At 44.1% G+C, this 17,854-nt stretch overlaps 1 protein-coding gene across 6 annotated transcripts in view; it reads right to left on the reverse strand.

Annotated features, from left to right (window-relative positions):
- The window catches only part of NTAQ1 (N-terminal glutamine amidase 1), a 41,497-nt gene extending 24,087 nt beyond the window's left edge, over positions 1–17,410 (reverse strand). Inside the window, exons 1-6 of one of the 6 annotated variants that reach the window (XM_076329142.1) lie at positions 17,337–17,410; positions 16,939–17,038; positions 16,324–16,374; positions 14,062–14,210; positions 13,603–13,727; positions 3,510–3,811 (exon numbers count right to left, since the gene is read on the reverse strand). In XM_076329142.1, the coding sequence (XP_076185257.1) occupies positions 3,678–3,811; positions 13,603–13,727; positions 14,062–14,210; positions 16,324–16,374; positions 16,939–17,038; positions 17,337–17,410 (633 nt within the window). In that variant the 3' untranslated portion in view covers positions 3,510–3,677. The other 5 variants (XM_076329141.1, XM_076329144.1, XM_076329146.1 and 2 more) reach the window with 5 other exon arrangements.
- Positions 17,411–17,854: the final 444 nt, after the last annotated feature.

Below are 17,854 nucleotides of genomic sequence, written 5' to 3' on the forward strand. Positions count from 1 at the left end.
AGGACAAGGTAAAGAAGGATGAAAGGGAATGGAAAGCTAAGCTGCACTAAATAACCATTGTACTGAAAGTGAATAAGCAACATATCTTTGTGCTGGATACATCGGGAAATCATCTGGACACAGGGAAGATTAAAAGTCTCAAGGGCTATCGACAGCATGGAGTGTAGGTGAGCACATGCTGATCCTGCTGTGCCAGTGCAGCCCAGCAGATCAGCCCTGCAGTAATGTCAAAACTTTCATATTATTTCATATCTCATAGTAGCATGAGCCCAGCTCCCCTGCATCAAGGAGCGAGGCTCTCCCTAGGGCACCACTTGGGTTGGGTGGCTGTACCGGCCAGCTTGGAGCTGCACCTGAAGACCACCAAGCTGTGCTCTGCCGTATGGTGTACCCCATATGTATGTATGCTCGTGGTATAAAGTTGCTTGAATCTTAGGTGTTTAAATACACCTGTGATCACAGAGCTGATTATTAGTGATGTCTGGCAGCGAAGTTGCCTCGTCGCCACCAGCTTTACAGTGACAGTTCTTTGTACTTCTGACAGTGCTGCTTCTGCAGGCACTGGGCAAAATGGCTCTCAACAAACTTTGCTTTTCTGTCTGCAACTTACTGTGGTGCTCAGTGAGTAAACCATGCTGGTGGGGCCACCTCACATGTCAGTCTGAGGTGGCAGCAGAAAGGTTAAACACAGCAAGTTCCCCAAAACAGTCAGGACAAGGGTTAATTGGAGAGAGAAAGGAGCAAAGAGGGGAGGGAATTCACTTAGTCCCTCTGATAGGACATCAGGGCTAATCAGCATTAGAAAAAGGTCTGATCTCTGCTAATTATGGTGAAGCAAGTAGCTCCTCCTTGGATTTGGGGCCCTAAATGAGCACTTGGTGTATTCCTGAATTCTGTCTTTCTGATAGCACATCTGAAATGGTGATGAAATGCCATCAGGCTTGAGGGGCTACAAAGGCAGCACCACAGTATTAACATCCTCAGCACTGTATGAAATCATTCCCTGGCTTTTACCTATCCCTCTGGAATGACAACTTTTTACAAGAGCTACAAAAAGACTGTTAATTATAGAAAAGCTATCACCACACACTCCCAGCCTGCTACATGTAAAATTAAGCATCTGTTCAGAATGATTAGAGACAAAAAGAACTGTCTCTCCACATTGATTTTTTTTTAAACTTGTATATTCTGAATAATGGTTGTGACTCTTCTCCTTAACAGCCTCGATCCTGAAACTAGATTAAACCAGGCAAATTCTTGTGTCTGAGCCTCCCTAAAGGGAGTGTGTCACGGATTTCAGGCACCAGAAACCAGCTGAGGATGGCAGCTCAGTATTTAAATCAAATGACATACTCAAGTAGGGAGGGATGAGAACCTAATGCTCTGCGACAACTTAAAGGGTCCGTTGAGCAATGCACAGGAACTCTGTGTATATGAGATTCAATCACTTACTTGAAGGATAAAAAGTGCTTAACATAACCCATTCATCTAAAACGTGGATCTTTAAATTTGCAGTTCTACTATTGTCTAACCTGGTCTAACAACTGAAACATCAGTGTATTATCAACATTATTCTCATGCTAAATCCAAAACACAGCACTGTACCAGCTACTAGGAAGAAAATTAACTCTATCCCAGCCGAAACCAGGACACCTGGGCAGTGCGTGCAATGCCCTGGGCACTGGGTTAGCATCTATACAGGGCTGAGCAGGCAAATTTCTGCTGCTGTGCACATTCACAACCAGTCTTACATCACTCAAAAATACTAAGTAACAATGTCTTCACTCATTCAAAGCATGCCTGCGACATCAGCATCATGCAGAAAGAGCTGCCATTTCATCCAAACACCAATAAATCAGACCTTTTACACAGGTGTATCTGGTTAAATCCAGAGCTGCCCCATCTCAGGAGAGCTCTGAGCACCAGTTTATCAGGAATCCTGAGTTCCATCATCTCAAATCTCTTCTGGTGAAGCTGGTTCACAGAGACAGAAACTACAGATCAACTCTCCCACTGTGCAGACGAGTGCCCCGACAACTGGCCTCCTATCCGTAGCCCGTGCTGGCACCCAAGGAATCCGTGTAGTAGCAGCCTATCTGCACAGCCAACCAGCTGTGCTGCATCTGGCAACAGAAAAGTGTAAGTTTCTGCATTCAGCCAGCCCTTATGACACAGAAAAAGAGATGTCTGGATGAAGTGAATCAATCCCACAGTTGTTCAATGGTCTGTCTCGGCTGCTAACATGCTGAGTAAATTTTCTGGAACTGATGGGAGATACAGTGACAGAATATGTATATAACAATACACCTATATAACAGTAATATACATGTAAGTATCTTTGAAGTTTTTATATTTTTCTGTACTTACAAATAAAATGATCCCTTAATACTTAAAACTGTTATTGTGCTTTTCCTCACCAAGACTGAAGTCCATCACAAATGTTTATTGTAGCCTCAGTCCCTGTAGGTTTCCAAGGTCTGACTGGATAAAGCCCTGAGCAGCCTGGTCTGACCTGATTTGAACAGGAGATTGGACTAGAGACCGCCTGACCCTTCTAACCTGAATTATTCTACCAGTTTGTGATTCTATGATATGCTAGCATGTCCAAAACCAGAGAATTAAATACCCCATCTTAGCCAATTTCTGTAATCCCATGTTTAGGGCACTCTTCTAAGACGTGGGAGACTTTGCTCCAAACCCCCAATCAATGTGATGGCTTTCCTGGGTTCCCCTGCAAGGATGCAGCTTGATATCGCCTCTAAGGAAATTCAGCAGCAAGCGACCCTGTATGGGGGAGGTTTTCTCATTCCCTTCCCCCCAACCATATGTTCCTGCTGATTTCCTTATACCAGCAAGAGCAGCTGTCTGACCTCATGGCAAGCCAGTTCAAGGAGCTAAGAGGCAGGAAGAAAAAAACTTTACTTCTGTCTCTCCATTTAGCTTCCTACCCTGGATTACCATGGGGCCAGACAAATGCCAAGTGCAAGCACATGGGGACAGGTGAGAATGCGCAGCCAGCGTAAGAAGGAAAAGCAACTGCATCTTCCAGCAACCGTCAGCACTAGAACAGTTTAACTGAAATGGCAGGCATTTAATTCTCCCCTCGTACAGCACAGAAACCTAGATACTTACCTGGTTTTCCATAGTGCTTGGGAGTTCAAGATTGTACTACTAAATCTATGTTCCCTTTGTCGGTCTGGCCTTTAGGCTATTGCTAAATAAGCCTAATCGATAAAGTTAGTGACTAAACTGAGATGCACCGTCTATTTATGTAAGTGATAGAAATCATAACATAAAGAAAACATACTGTATCTCACTTCTAAAATGTGGTAACATTTAACAATTTGAGCTATATTGTTCAGTATTTTATGCATGTATTTTTCCAAAAGTTTTTCTTACAGCACGTAAATGCTCTTTTCAATTTGGGCACAGTAGATGGAAAAGTAACATGCTTATGATGGGATGTCTGCCTTTGATTTGACATATTAAAAACCAGGTTCCTTCTTACATAATCAAAATAAAAGTTTTTATTCAGTTCATGATATTTCTGATTGAGTATTCTATTTGCCCAAATACTTACTCCATGTAAAGAAATGTAAACCATAAATACAATGTAAGAGCAGCAAAACAAAACACGTCCACTCAAAACAGAAGCAGGGAGAACTTCTTTGTTCACTTCACTGTCCTTCCAAGGAATAGCTGTAATCAGTCTGTCTGCCAAATCGCTGCACAAAGTCCGGAAGGGGGAACACTGAGCCCCATCCCACTTTGGGATTCATACTGATGAAATCATCCAAGTTCATCTTGGAGTCTAAAAAAGGACCAGAAAAAGGAAATATTTAAGTTCCTGATGCAGCTTCTGTAGCACAGGTATACATCTATCAAGAAAAAGCCCAAAAAACCCTCTTTGATAGTTCAGTTCAAAATAGCAAAGAGTTCATAGCACACTTGCTGAGCAGCAGTCCGGCAAGATTCTGCAAATTGTATGGTGCTACGAAAATATCTATTTCCAGTCTCTGAAATGTTGCTTTTGCCCCTGATCCCTCTCTCTGTCCATGGCAATAATCACATTACCGGATCAGTAAGCATCCTTAGTCATTAGAAACTAGTATGCATAGGAAAGAGTAAGATTTTTCCCTGCAACGGCAGCCTAGAAGGGTCGAGTCGTGTCAGAGAACTGGAGTGCAAATACAACCAGCACAGGGAACTGCAATGCAACACATGCTTGTGTCTTCCTGCATTCGCACAAATCTGATTACTCAAAAGCAGGGGAGGTACTACTCCCCCATTAAGTTCTGAACTAAAGTCAACTGAGTCAGCTTTTGCACTGACTACAGAGGAACTGGATCAGAGCAGCAGTCAGAACTGGAAGTTGCTTAGTGTCTCTCAGAAGTGATTAGCCCCTTGGCAAACCTACAGCTTGTTACTCCCCAGACTACAGTATTTGCTCTGTATTTGCTTTCCTTCCAGCCCTGAACTTTGTCCATGCTGTACCCCGGCCCACTGCAAGGCCAGAATACGCAGACCGGAGGAAATGTCTGACGTAACCCAGCCGGTAGCCTAGAGGGATGCTCAGGCAAAGAAGGGCACAAACCTAGGCTGGGGGCAAACACTTTTTTTTTTCAATCCTGACCCACCGAATGAAGTCAGAGGGGGAAAAGGTTAACTGCCATAGGTTCAAGAGAAAAGTAACCATGACTGCTCTTTGCCAGGAGTTTGATTTGCTCTGACCCCTGCAGGAGAGGTAGAAACCATTCTTTCTGTCCCATTCGTGGATCCCAGAGAGCTCAGTGGAAAGTGCTGGTGTGCAGTTTTGGGTTTAGGTGCCTTACACATCCTTTTTCTGGAGCTGGCCTGGTACAAGCTTTGCTGACTCAGAACCATGCTGATCAGAGGTTTCCAGTTCCTCAGCCTATTCAGCTCTGACTACAAACATCCGTGGGCTTGTTGTTTTATGTTCTCACTGACGATCTGCACAAATAATCTTTTTAAATGCCCATTAAAAGGAAACTGGAAGAGAATGAGTTTAAAGAACAGAGTGGGAGAGCCATTGGATTCATTGTTATAGCTTTCCCGCTGTATTTAAGTATTTATTTTAACATGGATGATTTATGTGCACATTTAAGGATTAAGAACCAAACAAGAGTAGGCTCTAATGAATAGATTATAAAATCCATAGGATGGAATTTGCTTCAGCTGCAAAAAGTTTGCGTAACTAGGCTTACCATTATGGACAGCGTAACTGAGGAAGGGAAGATGATGTTCAGGAATCCCAGACCCAGGAGTCCCAGCCATAATCCAGCTCCCAGAGTCCTCTGTTTGCACCACATCTACACTATGGCACAGCTTTCTGATTTGCCTAATCCCAGCTCTCACCACTTCTGAGGTCTGGCCCCTAAATCTTTTCTTGTTAACTTATTTGGGCTCTGCACATGGAAAATCCTTATATCCAGCCAAGCACAGTCCTACTGCCGAAGTGAGTCTGGCAGAACAGGGCCAATTTCTGCCTGACTATGTGGGAATTTAAAATAGCACAAGCCCAGCAGTTTGCTGTTGTAGCTCAAGAACAATTTGTAGCGGATAACAGCTCCTGCTTGCTGGTAGGCTAGTAAGCCTGTTTTCCAATTCCCGACTTGCCTTTTCCTCCCAGATGCTTTTGTTTTTAAATTAATGTGATTCTTCATATAGTTTAAGATTTGAAAGATAAATACTTCCCTGCTTTACGTGCACTGAACATAGTAGAATAATAATTTCATAAAACTGTTCTGTGAACGGTAAAAAAGCCCAAAAGGGATTGTTCCAGTAGTTACAAACACAGCTGCTGTTGTTAGCAACTTGGAAGTTGCTGTCACAATGTCTGTAGGAAGTGAAATATTCTCTTAAAATCAGAATGATTGTGACAGAGCATAACACAATCCATCAGAGAAGTTTAATGAAAGGAAAAATTATTTTAACAAAGCAAACAAGAACATTCCTGTGAAGAGCAAATGGTCTAAGAACCGGTCAGTAGATGGCACTGAAGCAGTATGAGAGCTATCCGTAGGAAAAAACATAGTGAGACCTCTCCCGCTTTATTCAGGTGTAACAGTCTCTCTATGCCGCTCCTCTTACTCACGTGCTGTATCTGAACGCCACGCATGGCATGCCATTATGTTAGACCTTACACCTTTAGGAAACAGCTCAGCAAAAATGCATGAGAACACCACAAAGTCCTCTTTCTGAAGCAGATGAAAGGTGACAAACACCAGAATTTACAAAAGAGACATCTGGATGCTACAGTTGACAAACCAAGAGGATTTCTCCACAAAAGCAAGGAGGAGCATGCTTTATATAACATTTATACAAGGTCAAGAGCAGCAGAATTAATTTTTTATTTTAAGATTTACATTATATTTGCAGTCCTCCTCAGGTGCTGTGGCTATTATACTAGCTTGCATTTGTGCATGCTCAGAGCTAATCTTCCTCTTTGACCAAACCCACTTTGTTAGGCACACCCACTGTCAATGAGACCTAGCTGGCGCATTCTGGGATTCTTGCATAATTTTATTTTTTTAATCAAGTCTGACACTTTAGCCCCGAGCACGGACAAAATAAAAGGCCATGCACTATCAGCTGGCATTGTTAGCCATGATACTTGTGGCTTTTGCCAACAGTAGTTAGAAAGTAATGTTTCAGCCAAGCCTCTGCTTGGCTCACAGACCTTGGACTAATGCTGCATAATGACAGCTGCCGAAGGGCTCCTGGAGGTGAGCAACTCTGAAACAAAGCCTCCAGGATCAGCTCTGCTGCTGCCTAACCTTGGGGGCACCTAAAATACTTACAAAGTTGGGCTCTTCACAGACTTGTGTAGGTGTCTACCATTCTCTTCAGATCGCCCTCTCTTGCCTGAGCAGGGAGAGAAGTGTTTTTGCAGGCAGAGTCGGAAAAGCTGTTATGACACTCAGCTGGAAGGTGCTGTCCCCACAGCTGAGACATAACCGACTGTGCAAACCACCTTGGTCCATCTCAGTGCAAAACAAAGCTGGTCACCTTAAGTTCTCTTTCACAGAAAGCGGTGTAACTTCAATAAGCCACTCACAGAATTTAAATACTTCTGTCGTTAGTTGTATCTTTATTGCCTCTATCCCGACTTGATTCTTTACTTCCACAAAAGCTCATTAAGTAAGGACCTAACTGGAGAGACTGGAGTTTTATTCTCAAATGAGAAGAGCAGAAGGTTCCCATGAAGTGCATATGAGCTACTTGTATCTGTATCAGTGCTGCTTTTTTGCTTTCACTAGAATCCTACCACCACCTCAAAGAGGAGATACAGGAAGAAACTGCAGACATCTGCCTGGCCTCTGTCTAGCAGCTTGCCTGTTACATAGATGTGTCATACACAGCGCCTCCAGAATTTCTCAGCTGTCCTACTCACACTCTTCAAAACAAAAAAAACCAAGTAAAACCCCATCATTTATGACTACCAGGGATTTTAATAATAATAAAAAGAACAAAAAGCCTTTACAAATCAATCCTGCCATTGTGCTACCAAACAGCTAGGGAGAACTGAAATTCAAACCAATGCTTTTCAGTGTTAGAGTTGATACTAACAGTTGTATATAAACAGTAAGACCATCTGTTCTGAGCAATTTTGAAATGCACTGCACAAGCTGTATTTTACACAGGCTTGCAGTAAGGAGGGCTGATCTCATCAGGACTCATAGACTAAGCAGAATCAGACCTCATTAATTTGCAGAGAGAAGACTTAAAAGAAAACCCCAGGCTGGGCTCGCCAGCCCTAGGATGATGAATCTGTGCATCAAATCGCATCTTCTTAATTTTTATTATTTGAACAAAATACCAGACTCGCCCCTGATTTCTTTCAACTGGCAACCAGGTGGGACCAGGGGAATCTGCTGCAGCTCAGGTATGCTTATTCCAGCAGAGGTGCTTTGAGGATAGGGCTGGGTGAGAAAGCACCGTGCACCCCGTTAGGTTAGCACGGCAGCAGAGCAGAACAGAGGCCAGAGCAATGTCAATAAGAAACATAGAGGCCTAGCTCTGGGAAACGACTAGACCAGAGCCAGTTGCAAAAGGCTAATGCTTAGCATGTGAGTTCTGATGACATATTGAGGAGTTTCAGGTTTTTTTGTTCAGTTGATTGGTTTGGGGTTGTTTGGGGGGTTTTGTTTGGTTTGGTTGTTTTTTTTTTTTAATAATGCTAAGGTTCTTTTAAAAAAAAAACAAACAAAAAAACCCCCAAAACATCTAGTTCCAACTTCCAATTTTTTTTAAGGATGGACTGGAATTTATGACTCAAGCTTATTTTAGAAGGTTTATTTTGCAACCCCGTGAGCAGCACAAATACAGTTTAAGAATCATTCCTTTTGAGTTAATATTAAGAAAAAAAAAAATGCTGAACTGGTTACTAATAGAGATTCCTTGATCCCATTCCAAAAGGAATTTCATGGTCATTAAACATTTCCTGGTATATTTCATTAAAAAGTATCACTGGTCCCAGTATCCTGTCCCAGCTCCACACTGGATAATTACATTGTCCTACTTATGGTCCTATTTAACTTATGTTTGACTTGGATACTATGGAATTTCCTTTTCCAAAGTGCTACATTCAGGCTTAACCGCTACCCTGCTCTGGAAGAGACAGTATTTTAGTATCAAGAGTAAACATTCTTGTCTTTTTAAGTTTATTAAAAGCTTTAAAACCCCATGGGATAAGAAGAGCAGTGTATATAAATGTAACAAATACTCTTTAACACATAGCAAATTGTAGTAACACAATAGTACCAGAACACTGATTACCTTTAAATACCAAGAGTTCACGGGCACATTTAACAGCACAATGCTCATACATTAAAAAAGACCGATACATTATTATTTTACTTTTGCAGTCTTCAAACATTTGTTTAACATCAAAGAAGACATATAGCACACAGAAGTAATATAAGAACCTTGTGTGCTTTTCTATTGGGTTTGCGTGGCAAGGTTTTGGTAGCAGGGGGGCTACAGGGGTGGCTTCTGTGAGAAGCTGCTAGAAGCTTTCCCTATGTCCGACAGAGCCAATGCCAGCCGGCTCCAAGAGGGACCCGCCGCTGGCCAAGACTGAGCCCATCAGTGACAGCGGTAGCACCTCTGGGGTAACATATTTAAGAAGGGCAAAAAAATGCTCGGAATAACAGCAGTGGAGAGAGGAGTGAGACTATGTGAAAGAAACAACTCTGCAGACACCAAGGTCAGTGAAGAAGGAGGGGGAGGAGGTGCTCCAGGCGCCGGAGCAGAGATTCCCCTGCGGGCCGTGGTGAAGACCATGGTGAGGCAGGCTGTCCCCCTGCAGCCCATGGAGGTCCATGGTGGAGCAGATATCCACCTGCAGCCCGTGGAGGACCCCACGCCGGAGCAGGTGGATGCCCAAAGGAGGCTGTGACCCCGTGCTGCAGCAGGCTCCTGGCAGGACCTGTGGACCCATGGAGAGAGGAGCCCACGCTGGAGCAGGTTTGCTGGCAGGACTTGTGACCCTGTGGGGGACCCACGCTGGAGCAGTCTGTTCCTGAAGGACTGCACCCTGTGGAAAGGACCCACGCTGGAGCAGCTCCTGAGAACTGCAGCCCACGGGAAGGACTCATGTTGGAGAAGTTCAGAGGACTGTCTCCCGTGGGAGGGACCTCACGCTGGAGCAGGGGAAGAGTGTGAGGAGTCCTACCCCTGGGGAGGAAGGAGCAGCAGAGACAACATGTGACGAACTGACCACAATGCCCATTCCCCGTCCCCCTGCACTGCTTGGGGGGAAGAGGTAGAGAAAATCGGGAGTGAAGTTGAGCCCGGGAAGAAGGGAGGTGTGAGGAGAAGGTGTTTTAAGATTTAGTTTTCATTTCTCATTACCCTACCCTGATTTGGATTGATAATAAATTAAATTAATTTTCCCCAAGTCGAGTCTGTTTTGCCTGTGACAGTAATTGGTGAACAATCTCTCCCTGTCCTTATCTCGACCCATGAGCCTTTTGTTATATTTTCTCTCCCCTATCCAGCTGGGGAGGGGAGTGTTAGAGCAGCTTTGGTGGGCACCTGGCATTCAGCCAGGGTCAACCCATCACAGCTTTTGTAATTATCTTCTCAAGAGCTTAGGAATTTGGTTACTCTAAATGACAGCAAAGTAATAAATAATAATAATAATGAATATAATGCTATGATCTAAATGCGCCTCACAAATAAATTGATACTAAAGACAACATGTGGTCAATTCTGTCAGCCATTAAATTGCAGTCACCTCTAACATGAAATATGTAAGCAATTTAATCTTGTGCAAACACAGATTGACATGGAAAGCAGAGGACTCTATCTAAGTGAAACAACAGGGAGAAAACAGCCATCTGCAATGGAATTTGGCATGGACGTGAACACTAATACCCCAGGCCCTTTTATGATAACAAAAGGTCTGCCACCCAGTTTTCCATCAAGGTTAAAGTAAGGCGCTTTTATGCCTGATAAAACTGTGCTGAGACATTATTTTACCAGTCTCTAAAGGAAGGGAATTACCAGTTCCACTTGTCGACAGCAGTGTTTTCTAAACCTGTATGTTGGCCTGCAGGACACGTGCTCATCTACAGAACCGCATCACTAAAGCACAGGACTTAGATTCAACTAAAAGTTAAAGCACATGCTTGTTCCACAACAGTTAAACCCAGACCCCTCACTGACTTACAGCATTGTGCACATTGAATCACGCATCATTATAAGGTATCTCAAGTGAACACAGGGAAGACAAAAAACAAAGCTGGAGAAACTGGTACTGAATGAAAGACAACTTGAACTAAACATCCTAGATCTGATACAATCTATTCCTGTTCTCACCCAGATCTTGAAGCTACCTAGTGAATGACCTTCCACCTTCAGTGGGTGCGGGGTAACCAGTTTCTTTCATCTGCAACATTCAGCCAACTGACCAGGAGACCAGAGCACGTCAGCACAGAGCTGGAATATGGTGCCCAGTTTGGGGGTCCTCAGTGCAAAAAAACCCCTGTCCTGGTTTCAGCTGGGATAGAGTTAATTTTCTTCCTAGTAGCTGGTACAGTGCTGTGTTTTGGATTTAGGACCAGAACAATGTTGATAACACACCCATGTTTTAGTTGTTGCTGAGCAGTGTTTACACTAAGTCAATTCTTTTCAGCTTCCCATGCTCTACTGACTGAGAAGGCTGGAGGTGCACAAGAAGCTGGGAGGGGGCACAGCCAGGACAGCTGACCCAAACCGGCCAAAGGGATATTCCATACCATGTGATGTCATGCTCAGTACATCAACTGGGGAAAGCTGGCCGGGGGGGCCGCTGCTCGGGGACTGGCTGGGCATCAGTCGGCAGGTGGTGAGCAATTGCATCGTGCATCACTTGCTTTGTATATTCTTATTATTACTACTATTATTATTATTATTTTATTTTATTTCCATTATTAAACTGTTTTTATCTCAACCCACGAGTTTTCTCACTTTTACTCTTCCGATTCTCTCCCCCATCCCACCGGGGGGCGGGCGGGGGGGAGTGAGCGAGCAGCTGTGTGGTGCTCAGTTACCGGCTGAGGTTAAACCACGACAAAACCCAAAACATTGACATACTGGAGCAAGCCCAGAAGAGGAACATCAAGTTGTTTGGGGCGGGAGAACATGATATTCAAGGAGAGGCTGAGAGAACTGGGCCTGTTCAGTCTTAAACAGAGAAGATGAAGGGGAGACCTTTCTGCTGTCTACATCTACCTGATCAGAGGACACAGAGAAGATGGAGCCAGAGCGTTCTTGGAGGAACGTGGCAACAGGACAAGAAGCAAAGAACGGAAGTTGGAACATGGGAAATTCTGATTAGATACGAGGAATTTTTTTTTTTACTATGACAGTGGTCAAATATTGGAACAGATTGCCCAGAGAGATGGTGGAATCTCCATCCCTGGAGGTGTTCAAGGCGAGACTGGACATAGCCCTAAAGAACCCCTGTTTTGAGCAGGGGTTGGACTGGATGACCTATGGACGTTCCTATCAGTGTGGCAAGGTACAGAGCAAGGAAATAAAGCATGGGAGAAATTGAAGATCTATGTATCTTTCACTATCTATTAAAATCACAGAGACAATCTGGAGGTTGGTTGAGACCATGTGGTTGCTGCACATCAATGAGGTAAAGCTCAGTCAAGCAAGACAGATAAGGGGAGAGTTACAGGGTTTACAGCTATGGAGTCATTCACTACAGCTGGAGGTACATGTACACATCTGCAACTGTTTGAGTCATTCTGCAATTCACTATCTGCAAGTAATGTTTTCTACTATTTTGACCTGAGTAGAAGTTTTCACCTTCCTGGTCTGGCCTGATCTATATTCCTCACACTTTCATTAGCTCTCAACTATCACACGAATAAGGTTTCCACAGGCAAGAAGTCCTCAGCACCTAGAAGGCATCAGCTAACAGTGAACCATCCACTGTGGTCCAGGCATTCTCCACTCGCTACCCTACCTCTGTATAAAACTTTACTGGAGATAAGGACCAAGACATAGAATTTAAGGTGCTTCACAACCTGGATTGTCTAGAAAACACCTAAAGCTTCACAATGAAGACTACATCTGTGCGCCTGCCCACATTTATAATTCATTTCTACTGCAGTGTGAAACACCAAGCTTCCTTAGAAGCCAAAGCAAAGATTGAGAACTAACTTCCCAGCAACTTAAAACCATGATAAACTTGGACTTAAACACAAAACATGTTTCTTTGACCCTGCCTTCTCTAACATAAATACACAGCAGTACTGCATTATTAAAAAAGCAACAAAACCAAACATGCAGCGCAATAACGTGAAAACTCTTTTAAAGCAAAACTTCATCACACTTTTCTCCATCTGGGAAGAAAATGAGAGAAGAAACAAACACATGGCGAATGTTAGCCAGCTTGCCAAACACATGATTAGAAGAGCTGAAATGCTGTGTTATAAGAATGGTTTAAGCAGCTCTATAGAATAGAAGAGATGGCAAGTCTTTACTTCTCTCTCTGCTTGGCCCAGAGGCTATTATCTGGACTATCACTTAAAAGAGGCTTAAGGCTTGGGGAAAAATTTGCTGACTTGCCAGTTTGCATTAAAGTGTCCTCAGGTCCATTCACCCGGTAGAGAAACCTCAAACATCTTGTGCAGGCAAACCTAGCATGCTGAGCAGAGCCTGAAAACTTCCTCCTGTCAAAATAACCAGCTCTGGCAGGATGGGACCTGCCAGCTAAAGTGTGGTATAATCAGTGTGTTAAAATTTTGCTTTGTGACCCCTAAGCAAGTTATTTGGCCTCTTTGCTTCAGTTCCCTGCTGTAACAAGAGAACAGTATTGCTTACCTCTCATTCTCTGCTCAGTTTATGAAGATCAGTAATTAATGTTTGATAATGGTAAATGCCAGGAGGCATGCTAGACTCTACATGTTCAGAAAAGGAAGTGCCAAATGCTTCATAGCCCTATTTCTTTTCCATGTGAAATAATAGGCTAGCTGGATGTGCTTCCGGACACACGTTATGGAAGCATATTTATTTCTTGTGTGCATCTTGGACTATGTCATTCAACACTGTAAGCAGGAAAAAGGAGCTCTGGCAGCTTACCTGCAGTTTCAATGCAAGGGTATGACGGAGGAGGTTTCTGCCATTTTCCATTTGCATCTTTCATATGAGATCTGTCTGACGCAAATGTCTTCAAGTACAAATCTGCTCGAATCATTCTGATTTTCCTAAATAATAATGCAAAATTGTATCAAAAGATGCATGCTTACAATACTGCATTAGTCACTCAGAACAAGAGCCCTTTCCTCCCATCAAGGAGCATTAATTTCATTAAATACATAAATCAGCAATATTGTGCCAAGCAGTTAACTAGTTAAAAAAACTACAGTAGGAAAGAAAAGGGCTTTTGATGACTGAGGTAAACAGCTTTAGAAAAATAACACAGTGCATTTATTTTACTGGAGTATAGCAAAAAACCTCTGTCGCTATGCATCCACAAAGAGAACTTCAACTTTCATTTCATGAAATAACATTCAAAGTCTTTATATTTTACGTCATCACCTGTGAAATTCTGGACGAAGGCTGTCATCCAACCTAAACGCCTCCACACTGTATACCTCAAAAGGACAGGGAAACGGCAACACTGTGTCAAGATCATAAATGAAGTTCTGCTCCCCGCTGGGAACATGAAGTAGAATAACATGGTAGTCCTGGGAAGAAAGGTAATTGCCGTTAGTTAAACAGCTGTTAATGAGAAACTGGCAAAGGGAATGAAAAAAAGACGCTTCCTAAAAGCAGAAGCTACAGATCCTTTCTTTAAATCCTGCTTTCTGCACTTGAAGTATTAAGCCTGTAATATTTCTGGCACCAGGAGAGAGATTTCCTAACACCTGTCTCACCCATCGTGCCTTTCAAGAAACCTTAGTATTCTCCCCATTTCTTTGCAGCCTCCTTTGATTTAAGCCTGGACAGCTAAACTAAAGTGTACACTGCTCCTAAGAAAACCGCAAATCTCTTTCATGTCCCACACCAAAACGCAAAAGTTGAGTGGGATAAACATTTTTGTCTTAGACCCAGTCCTAAATAAAAGCTCACAACAATATATGATGACAGCTTAACATTAAAATTATCTAGCGATCTCTTCTAATAAGAGATGTTGTACCTGTTGCAGTAACACGGTCTGTGAATTTGAGTGCCGAGTGTTTAGCTGCCAGAAGCAGCTGAAAAAACAGCATGCAACTGAAAAAGCAGCAAACGGCTCAGATCAAGAGGAACGCAGGGGTAAGACGAATTCCTGTAGTAGCTCTTGAAGCTGGGAAAAAACGCCTACGGGTACTATATCACACTTTTTCAAGGTAACTATTTTGTCTTGACACTTGGGTTCTGAGGTGCAGTTTTACCCCTTAACTTGTAAGAAACATAGTTGTGGTGGAAGTTTGGGGAAATTGGAGTTACTTTGTTAGGTGTCAGGTACGTACACTGCTGTTTTCCAAAATTAAATTGAAGGTACCTGTTAACAGCTTACTAAAGCTTACATTAAATCCACTCACAAAAAGAGTTTGAAGCACTGTCTTTTGACACTTTCAATATTAAACAATCCTAACCACAAAGGGATTGGAATGAAAAAGATCTTAGGCAAGCTATTTTGCCAGACCAATATACACATAAAACTCTATGCAACAATATTGAGAAGAATCCGTTACAGAGTACAAGAAAAATTAACTACAAGCTTTACATATCCATAGATATGTATATCTATATATATATTTTTTATAGATAAAAGATATCTAGATATCATAGATCCACTGAAACATCAAAGTTAAACCACCTTTTGATGCATGAGTTTTTATCAGAAGTCCACATCCTGCGGTGGCCTTTCCCGACTCTCCTATTCCTTCTTAGATCATCTTTATAACACTTGGATCTCTTTTTAAACTAAACCTTTTTTGTACTATAAATATACCAATATTTTAGGAGAGAATGAGTGATTCAGAAATCACAGAACTTCAGAAGTTTGCAGATTATTTTGCAGAATTTCAGAAAGAGAAATTGCCACAAGAAATAGAGTTTTTTCCATGCCAGATAACTGAAAGAACTCTGTAATGATACATATTTGAAAGGAATTCTGTAGTGGCAATTAGTGAATTACATTCATTGATCGAATGACATTCCAAAGCCACCATTTATGGGTCAGTTTAATTGCTGACACCTGAATACATATAATGCTCATTTTTCTATCCTGTCAGGCCTACATGGATATTTTCACACATCTACTTCTTACAAGTACAGACATCTACTTAAAATTCTACAAAGCTGGTAGCCTCAACAATATCCACAGTATCACAAATCTGTTATGTACTCTTACCAATGTTAAGGTTTGTCACCTGTAGATTTTACTGGCTGTCTCGCTGTTAATTTGCTATGAATGGTAAAAAGGAGCACCAGATTTAGGCTCTTTATAAATGTGTTGTAAAAGAGTAATATATATTAATACAGAACTATAGAACAGTTAAGGTTGCAAGGGACCTCTGGAGGTCATTTGGTCCAACTCCCCTGCTCAAGCAGGACCATCTAGCGCCAGCTGACCGGGACCATGTCCAGATGGCTTCCAAGTATCTCCAAGGATGGCGATTCCACAATCTCTCTGGGCAACCTGCTCCAGTGCTCCATCACCCTCACAGTCAAAAAGTGTTTCCTGATGTTCAGACGGAAACAGTTTGTTACAGTAAAGACGGCTGACACTGCCCATGTCTGATCCTGCAGATATCAACTACAGAAGCACGCACTCGAAATTACTGAGAGAGAGAGAACAGAATGCCTTACCCAGACAACAGGCTCATCTGCATGTCCCGATCTCTGCTTCCAGAGTGGAATCTGAAAGTTATAAGTGAATAAATCTTAAGTTAATAAAGCCTTTCAGATTAATACAGATTAATTTTGGGTTAATTTGTTAGTTCTTTGCTAACCTTCATCAGCTTATATCTGTGCTGCAGTCAGAAAATTTTCTCTAGCGTCTATCTTTCAGGAGCATGAAGTTGGAGATACTATTCTGGACCACGTAATATAATCATTCTCCTAAATTGACAGATTACAGAGAAGAATTCCCCCACAGCTCACACGGACATCGTGCCTCTTCCCACGGTCCTGAACACATCAGATAACTAAAAGATCTTACATGGTATGGTTTGCACGCCTCTGAGGCAAAATGAGCTACAAGAAGGTTTTGGCCCATGTCTCACTTACAGGTTGGGCCACGGTCTAACGGCCTGGGCCCATGTCTCACCTATGTTGGGCTGTGGTTAAAATGCCTGGGCCCATGTCTCACCTATGTCAGGCTGCGGTCTAAAGGTCTGGGACCACGTCTCACCTACACTGAGCTGCAGCCTAAAGGCCTGAATCTCTCCATAGCTGCATTCAGATCACATCTCATCAACTCACCATCCTCCTATCATTGGATATGAAAACAGCATAAAATTCTTCTAAAGGGTATTGATCCTGACTCCTGATGTAGTCACAAAGTTTCCAAACGTTTTCTTCACTGTGAAACACAAGGATCGGTTATTTTTTTCCCCCCAACTTCGTCTCTAGCGAACAGAAGCGAGCCAAGAGGCGACGCCCGCTGGAAAGTCACCCAACGCGGGCTCCGTTTGCGGCCAGAGGCTCTCCAGGCCACAGACCTGTTTAAGATAAGCCTCCCAGCCGACGTACAGGCTGACACAACGCGCGATTATCGCTCACGACTCCCGCTGCCTCGGCGCCTCACGGGGGGGCACCCGGCTCGCGGCTCCCGCCTGCCCCGCGCGCCGCCCCCGTCCCCGTCCCCCGGCGGCCTTTACCAGTAGCAGCTGGTGTAAGCGCAGGCGGGGCGGGGCGGCACCGCCGCCTCGTAGGCAGCCGCCGGCCGCGCCATGGCCGGCCTCGGCGGGGGGGGGGAGCGAGGGCGGCGCAGGAAGTGCTGGGCGCGGCGGGAGCCACCGGCTACGCCTTCCCCGAGGAAACGCGGCCGCGCGGCGGGGCCGCCATCCCGGCTCGCCTCAGACGCTTCGCGGACACCGCCGGAGCAGCGGCCAGGGGTGCGGGAAGCGCGGCCCCTCTCACCCGGGGAGCCCTCAGGCGGGGCTGCGGAGAGACGAGGAGGCGCGCCGCCGCCGCGCGGGGGAGCGGCCCCTTTAAGCGGCGGCCCCTCCCCCTGCCGGCGGGAAGCGGCGGAGAGGCGAGCGCAGCGCGCGCCGCCCAGCCAATCCCGCGCCGGCAAAACAACCTGCTCCAACTTTTACGCGCCAAAAATATCGAAAGGCCGCAGTGTGGCGCGTGTCCCTCCGCCGCCCGGGCCGGGACTAGCCGCCGGAGGGAA

The sequence above is a fragment of the Aptenodytes patagonicus genome, chromosome 2 (assembly GCF_965638725.1).
Source record: "Aptenodytes patagonicus chromosome 2, bAptPat1.pri.cur, whole genome shotgun sequence".
In the NCBI taxonomy this organism is placed as follows: Eukaryota; Metazoa; Chordata; class Aves; order Sphenisciformes; family Spheniscidae; genus Aptenodytes; species Aptenodytes patagonicus.